This window comes from Nicotiana sylvestris, chromosome 1 (assembly GCF_000393655.2).
Source record: "Nicotiana sylvestris chromosome 1, ASM39365v2, whole genome shotgun sequence".
NCBI lineage: Eukaryota > Viridiplantae > Streptophyta > Magnoliopsida > Solanales > Solanaceae > Nicotiana > Nicotiana sylvestris.
In genome coordinates, this window is record NC_091057.1 from 94,715,612 (window position 1) to 94,724,373 (window position 8,762).

Consider the following 8,762-nt stretch of genomic DNA (forward strand, 5'->3'; position numbering starts at 1 on the left):
TATCTAAAGTTATCCAAAAATTAAGTACTAGTTAAACTTTTTTTAAATAGTGTATACACAAATTCAATAAATGGCGCAAAACTGGGCGCCACATGAAAATTTTACCTTTGCATGCCCAATGCTTATGGTTGTTGATCACGTCCAACTATGCCTTATAAAAGGACTAAGCGATCATTGCAAATATAATTCGGTTTACAAGTCCGGAATCGAATCGCACAGGAAATTAACCTACTAATCACAACTTCTAGTTTCACAAGAATTCAAGTAATCAATTTCCAGAAATATTGAATAATGAGTTGAGTATTTACTAATTAAAAGCAAAGTAATTAAAAAGCTGTAATTTTATTACTAACAAAGCAAATATTATAGACAAGATTGGAAAGGTCTGGTTAAGATTTCCCCTCTTATCGGAATCCTCCCTGCTACGTCTCCTATAAATTTGCCTAGATACTCTCTACCGGTCGTGAGCACTTTAGATGTCGTAATTATCTTCCGAGCAACTACAATAATTTACTAGACATGTTCTTCCGAACTACGCTAGCTGACACTAGTTTACCGCTCACTAAGGTCGCACCAAGGTTTCGCTATTCCTAATCTCACCTTTAAACCCTCCGTATTGATCCCTCATATACGTTAGGAGTGAGGTTGTTTAACAACTACCTAAATATGTACCCTTTTCCAAGTAATACACACTAAATAGGCATAGACGATTGAGGGCCCTTCAATCAACCACAAATCACGTAGTTGAACAAGTAGAGAAAATCCAATGGCAAACTTATATTAAACGCAACAAAAATTTATCCTCCAAGAGGTTCCATCAATCCTAGAATAAAGAGTTTAGCTATTCATAATTGTTTTTACAACTACAATATAAGAATTTATCACCAATAATAGAAAAAGGGAAGAAGAATGATAAAAACTCGTTTCCGAATCTTCCGTCTTGCTTGTTCTTGCCTTCAAAGATGTATTATAACCCTAAAGTAGTGTCTCCTCCTCCAAAGTTTGTATTTTAGGATGTATTTATATCACTTAGGGTTGATGAGGGGTGGAATTTTTCAATCCAACTTCAGATGGGATAAGCTGGGAATCCGCATCTGCCTTCGCGCGTCGCGCGCTCATGGACGCAGATTCAGCTATTGAAATTCTTCCATTTCGCGAAGCGATCCGTGTCTTTGCTTCACTGCGCTATTTTGTGCCTTCAATTTTCTCTTTTTTTACGTCCGTTTTAGTGCCACGCACGAGAATGGATGGGCTCCCAATTCTTTCCATCTAAATTATCAGTTATTACTTGATAATATGCAAAGAAGACGTGACGATAATAGCAAGAGGTTCTTTTTTTTTTCCTTTTCTAAAAAAAAAAATTTCTTCTTCTTTTACTTTATTCTAAAAGTTTTTGGATAGGAACGAAAGCTCGGTACGCAATGAAGAGAGGGTCTTGTAAGAATCGAACTCTTTACATGTATGATACAAATTGAAGTATCAATTATACTAAGTAATTACCACTATATATATTTTGAGTACGAGCAAATAAAAAATTAACAAGTTATTATCATTTGTAATGAGTAATGTTTTTCTCTATGTCAAAACATGCCAACCCTAATGAAGTTTGAAAATCAAAAGGGCCTAACTTTGGGACCATGGGAATTGGAATCTCTAACCTTAGAGTTATCATGTTGAACTATTAAGAATGTAAGTAAGAAGTGAACAACAATCTTGCAGAAAATTAAAACATATATACTGGTCTAATATTAAAAATTCGACCAATTAGTTGAAACTACTTTATGATCACCTTATAAGGATGAACAAATCATCTCCCTTTACAAAAAGAAAATACTTCGTGAAATATGATACATTGAAGTTTATAAGATCATATTATATTTTATGATACCCCATATATTGCAAAGTGAATGGAACTCAAGAAGGAGCTTTCCGAAGAAAAAATTCAACGTCCCCTTATTTATTTTGGATAAAAAAAGTTAATATATTTGTCGAATCTTCACCAGACGAACTAGTTTAAAGAATAGAATAGTATATATAGAGCCTCTAGTAATATTTAATATACATAATTTAAAGCTCGGCTGTCATATCACAAAAGATCTTGGTAATAGCCCCTTTTATTTATATACAATAACTCAATCATTATATTGTCATACTAACATAATTTTATCATCATTTTTCCACCCTCCACTCTAGCAAAAAATACAATCCTCCTTTTATATATCTATACACAACAATGGTAAACAAAAATCACTCTTCATCCTGATTTCCATGGTTCCTAGCATCAAGAACTTGACTTCTTGTTCTCTTTGCATGACGATGGTGGCCGTGTTTGTTAAATTTCAACCTCCCCGTCTCTTTGAAATGTTGTTGTTCAACGTGATCTATCTCGCATTCTGGTGGTGGCACTGAATATCTCAAAGAATCGTAACAATAAGAATAATACATATATTTTGACCTAAATCTTTTCATAGCCATTCTTTGTCTTGGTGTAATCCTTGAAAAATCTGCCTTTTGAAGTTCATCATCTTTCTCGTCACAACTAGGGTTGTTTACTACTTGTTCCAATGGATCCATTGCACATCCATTTAATACTAAATCAGTGAATTCAGCTATAAATGGTGCATACTTGTAATTTGTTTTATATTTGCCTCCTGAAGTAGCCCAATCTGAAGCATCCCATATTGTTGCATATAATCCCATTGGTTTTGATGGATAGTCTCCTCCCATTGCATCATTACGTACAATTTCTCTAATTGGAACATCATCTATATAAAATCTGTTCTCAAATAAAATTTAAAAGAAAAAAAAAATAATTAAAAATTATCAATAATTGAGTTGGCTCAATATCAAAAGATATCTCTTAGTATCTATCCATTTAATTACTTTAATGTGGATTAGGTTATATGTAACTTTTCTAATTAGAAATAATATATGTTAGTCAATTCAATGTAATACAAAGTGGTTAAACTATATTTATCTCTCTTTTTTCTAGTGAGAAATAATTTATGTTAGTTAATTCAATGTAATACAAAGTGGTTAAACTAATTCTAGCAGATTATTGGTTGGAGTATCTTGAAGAGGTTTTAGAAAGAAAATTCTGAACGTCTCCTATTGTTTGTTTCTGCGTGTTTTCCTTTTTGATATTATCTTCTAAAAAATATTATAGCCATATGTTTTGTATATGATAAACTGATAATCCAAACTCATGTTCACATCCAAAGAGGGAAAAAAATAAGCAAATTAAATTGTCAAATCATCATTTAAGAACTTGAAATTGATAGACGTAATTGTCATTTGTTAATAAGTTACTTTAATTAATATTGGAGATTATTAATTAGGTTATCTACAATTTGATCACGGAACATCAAACTTTTCAGTTCAGCTATACGTCGTCCATTTAATAAATCAGATAAACTATTTGACAAGTTAAATGAATAGATTCATTGAACCAGTCAAGTGCAAATTCATCACGTAAAAGAAAAAAGGAAAGTCGCACCTTACGTTGTCAATATTCAAAAAGCATATTATTAATTGGTAATATCTCCCTGAACTTTCAATTTTCCTAATTTTATATTTCTATTTCTATTTTTCTGATACCTAATAATTACCTGAAATGATCTATTATTTTGTTTTAGTTTCCAGATTTTCGATCATAAATTCCTAATATTTATAGGACTTTAACTTATATCTACGGTATTTGCACATAGCAACAAATTTCACATTTATGAGATTCTATGCCCCAAATCATTTTGAAACTTATCCAAGTTGAATTATGAGAGTACGAATAGTTTCTTTTTCAATTTTATCAGTGTAATTTAATATGTTTTAAGAGGTTATTTGTCATTATTTTTAGGTGATTATTTCGAAGAATTAACCCACATAATCCAATCGCTTAAATTAAAAATAGCCGGTGAAGATAATATATATGCTTAATTTATGTATTATACGTGTGTAATTATATATAATCAATATATAAACTACGTATATGACTAGAAAAAATAAACAATGAATATGGACGGCTAAATGGTGCAAAAAATCTTAAAATATCAGTAAATATATAAAAGTTAAACTCTATTTATAATATACTTAACATATTATACATGTGTTAGCATATGTAAGTTGTGTAGCATATTTCTTTCTAGAAAAGGAACTGTAATTGTGAAATGGTCAAATATCAAAAGCGGCCACAAATTAATTTGTACTAAAATTCAACGAACCGCGTTGGTAAAAGCAAGATATGATGTTTGTACTTTTCTTAGAATTGAAGAAAGAAAACTCACATGATGTTTTTGATGGTCCACAGGATACTGTAACGATGAAATTCTTTAGAAGGGTCAAACCAAAGATAATATCGTTCTTCTCTTCCTCTACTTGTGCTTCCATTTCCATACATATTTGTCTGAAATCTCCATGCTTTTCCTCTTATATTTCCCAGAAACTCAAAATCCAGTTCATCATGTGTTTTTGTAAATAAATCACCATTCGTCGTCTAGCAATAAAGCAAATAAATAAATAAATATATATATATACACGCAATCGTATTAAAACTACTATATACGAATGAAGGAAAAAAAAAAAAACAGTAGAGATACATACATAGAAGGCAACAACGATCCCTGCAGTATAATCTGATGGCAATTTTATCTTAGCACTGAAGAAACCATGGGTGTAGAGGTCAGACGACTTGAATCCTGAACCTGTAAAAGATTTTAATAATAAAAAAGGGAAATAAATTTAGACACATATTGGTATGTTAAAAAAACCGTTGGAAGAAGAACAAAGAAGAAGAATAGGATGGTTATACATATATATATTTACGTATTCTTTATGGAGAACATAAATATTTTCAAGAAGTTCTTCAGCAAAAAAATAAATTATGTCGTGTCAAACACACTCAGTTCGAAAAAAATACGTATATTTTTACCAGTGCGTTGGTTGAGATGAAGTTGAAGGCTCTTATCATCAGTAGCATGAAGAATGTTTCCTTCGCCAAAGAGATGGCTGAAGCCATCGCTAAAAGGTATGGTAGAGACATTTAAGGCAGCATCAGCTGTAATAAAGCAGACATGGAAAAACAAGAAGACAGACAGACATATCTTCTTTCTGATGAAATCCATCTTTTGTTTCCTCACTATTCCTTTTGGTCTTAGCTTTCTCTGTTTTTTCTGTACTTTCTGATGCCACTATCTATATATATAGTGTGTGTTTTTATATGTGCTGAGAGAGAGAGAGGGGGGTAGTGGTTTGGGATAAATTATTTTAATATTATGGAGAAGGCTTAGTTGGAGGGTATCCATGGAAATATATAAAAGCATTTTAGGAGAATGGACCAATGACCAATAAAGGTTGTAGTAGAGTGGTAAGTATTTATCTATCATTAATTAGAAATTACGGGTTCGAGCTTTAGGTATGGAATCACGATTTTTAGGGAACACTTTATCTTAATATAAAACTTTTCGTCGCGAATTTAAATTTTATCGGACAACAGATAGCAAACACTGGGTGAAAAATTAAAGGAGAATGGATTTTGGTTTTTGAGTCATGATTTACTTATCATAACGTTTCCATAGTCGTTAGTTGCTAATTATCCAGCAAGATATTGAAATGCATATATTTCTGATTTCTAAAAAAAGGCTAAATAATATCAATCAGTTAGGATACCTTTGCAAGTGTATAATACGTCACACATCACTATAATCGATTGGATGCGTGGACGTTAGAAGGGATGCCAGAATATAAATTCTATGAGTTCAACTTGTAAGGGTTTTAGCATTGAATTCATTATATTTTTAAAGTTATGGGTTTATATTTACTATTTTATAATTTTCATTTTTATATATAAAAATTGTTACTCTGCGTCAAAAGTTATGAATTCAATTGAATCCATTGGTAACACACTACATCCGCCCTGTTCACAAACTCATAGCCTTAGCAACATAAGAATAGCACTTATATTTGAACAAAAATCTAAAAGTTATTGTTTAGTTATTTCAAAATTATCGAATTCTAAATAAATAATATATATATATATATATATATATATATATATTTAATGAATTTCTAAAGATAAAACTTAAGTCACTGAATTATGCCAAATACGTAACCGGCACACTAGCTTGACCTTGTGTATGTGTGTGAGAGAAGAGAGTTCTTTTCTTCTTTTCTTTTTTAAACTGCATATGAAAAAACCAGAATAGAGGAAAAGCAGGTTCTATACCTTGCTGTATTTTAAGCTGACGGGATTGCCCCTGGACATAGCATGTGGGTTAGGTCTTAAAAGCCTAATATTAATGCAACTAGTTAATTGTCAATATTGGTGAACTTATCTTTTCTTAATTAAAAAAAAAGCTACTTATATATAGATTATTAGAAATTGAAATAATGAAGTCTGATTAAGTTCATGATGCGTACGATAACAGTCTGTCCACGTGTCCAGGCAATCAACTCCATGCAACTAACTGCCACTGGATTTCATATGCCAGAAAATGTTTTTTTGTCAATTATTAACAAAACATTAGCTTAAACTTGTTGAACTTTATTCAAAATTAAGAATTTTTTTTCTTTCCTTTCTTCTGTAATGGGGGAAAAAAGAAAGAGAGGAAATTCAATCCTTTTAGTGACAGTTGTCATTTTAGGACAAAGAAAGGTCAGAATTCTAAAATAAGACAGAGTTTTATAAGGTCAGAATTGCAAAGAGTTAGTACAAATATGAATAGAAGAACAAAAGGAGGCTAAACTTGGATCTTAAGCTTTGAACAAATAGTTAGGACCACTGATAAAGTGAAAATGATCTAGAAGAATCCCTCTTTCGAGTTATTATATTAATTTAACAATATATATTGACCCCTCTTTTAATTAAATTTGAAGTTCCAAGCTTTTATTCCTTTATAGATGAGTAATTGTAATTTATTGGTGCCCAATATGGCTAGTGAATACCAACATAAGGATCGACCCTAAGTCCCTGACCCGAGGTTGGGCTGTGTGAGACGTAATTCAATTTTAGGAGTAAAAATAGTACGGGCTAGCCAGTTTTCGGACTGGTCATTTAAAAATAGTCAGCGTTTGCAAAGTCATTGAAAAATAACAACTATTTTGCTGCAACACGGAAAGTTCCAGCATAATATACTGGAGATCGGTGTACCAGTATATTATACTGGAGTTCCAGTATATTATATTAGAGTATTTTTCTGGATTTTGAACAATGTTTTTGTTCAGATTAATTTATCTTTACATGAAGGTGACTAAATTTCAATTACTTTTGAAACTGTGGCTATTTTTGAATGATCATTTGTAAATCTGGCTATTTTTGAATTTCACCCGTTTTAAGAAGGTAAACCTCTTTATATAGAAGGAATTTGGTCATTTTTAAGAGAAAATTTATAGTCCTCATGGTGTAGTTTCCAATAGTTCAAATGATATACGATTTGGGGTGCTCACAATGCTAAGTTGTGACTAATTTACTACATCATGCTGATACAATATTGACGCACTATAGAATTCAGTTACGATAAATTTTACAAATAATCATATAATTTTGATATTTTTCCATAAAAACATATAATAAAGTCATAGGAACCAGTAGCATAAAAATATTCAAGTACTATAGTGTAAAATTGTCCAATTGAAGTTTCGAAAAATGTTGAATGTTAGTGATATATGGGGTCTCAAACATGTTTTCCGTTTTTAGTATAAAAATTAATATTTTGTTATAATTGTTTACTTATTTGAGAAGGAACCTTTTTCCCCTTTGAAATTGTTTAAAGCACTATGGAAAGAAATATGCCAGATAATTTTATGTTATCGCTTTAATAAAATTAGCTTCTAAAGTGGTTATACCAACCTGAACAACTGCGTCCATGCATGGCTCCTACATAATGCAAAGAATAGGATACCTATCATCTCTTTTTATAAATAAAAATAGGATATCTATATATAATATAGGAGCATAACCAAAGTGCAGAAGTCCAATGATTGATTATCTCTTACCGGTCTACAATAAAAAATTTAACAAGATATATTAACTTTAGGGGAATTAATAAATTAAATAACAAGGAGTATTTCTTTTCTTCTATTATAGTTTTTCTTTTTTTGTGTTTCTTCTGCTAAAGGAAATTTATTTTGATAGGTGTGAGTTCACGAGTCCCTTATTTGATTCACTATATATACAAACGGATAAATTTGCCATATGTATCATACAACTATTGCTAGTTGTGTAAAGGTATACTTATAATTAAACAAAGAAACTTTAGTACTTTAGCAATTATAACTCACTCCATCTCAATCTTCATCAAGACCCTCAAGGGACAATGTGGTAACATAAATAAGATCCTCCCACCTTAATTAAAGATTTTAGATTCAGATTTTGAGAATAGAAAAATTTATGGCAGGGAAATGAACCTTATGCGGCACCAATTTGAATAAAGTGCCAGTAGTTCCGAATATCACATGATTTTTTTTTAAAAAAAAAAAAAAAAATCTTCACCAAGATACTTTAATTTAGAGTGTCGTCTCACTTTATTTAGTAGTGTGTGACACATTGTAAAACATTTCATACAAAGTATCAAACCACTGGATGGAAAATATTTCGCAAGTAGGGCCAATGCATTTGAACTGCTACAAAACTTGACAAGAGCCTGTGACAAGTATTATCTCTCTATATATATTTATTTCTTAGATAATTGTATGTGAAATTGTCTGGAGTTAAATGGGGCCAAAGGTTTTAGAATCTGGCGTTGTAGAGTTGCTATCTGCAGGCTGCAGCC

At 31.1% G+C, this 8,762-nt stretch overlaps 1 protein-coding gene across 1 annotated transcript; it reads right to left on the reverse strand.

The window, feature by feature from the left end:
* Positions 1-2,084: 2,084 nt before the first annotated feature.
* Positions 2,085-5,183, reverse strand: LOC104216534 (probable xyloglucan endotransglucosylase/hydrolase protein 30). Its single transcript, XM_009766604.2, has 4 exons — positions 4,925-5,183; positions 4,597-4,697; positions 4,281-4,489; positions 2,085-2,776 (listed from the first exon to the last, which is right to left on the reverse strand). Exons 1-4 carry the CDS (start codon positions 5,115-5,117, stop codon positions 2,248-2,250), a joined length of 1,032 nt encoding a protein of 343 aa, XP_009764906.1. The 5' UTR covers positions 5,118-5,183; the 3' UTR covers positions 2,085-2,247.
* Positions 5,184-8,762: the final 3,579 nt, after the last annotated feature.

Coding starts and splice junctions, on each gene's coding strand:
- LOC104216534 (XM_009766604.2), bottom strand. CDS start 5,117: ATGGATTTCATCAGAAAGAAGATATGTCTGTCTGTCTTCTTGTTTTTC. Junction 4,490..4,596: donor GGATCGTTGTTGCCTTCTAT/GTATGTATCTCT, acceptor CTTTATTGCTAG/ACGACGAATGGTGATTTATT. Junction 2,777..4,280: donor TGGACCATCAAAAACATCAT/GTGAGTTTTCTT, acceptor ATTTGAGAACAG/ATTTTATATAGATGATGTTC.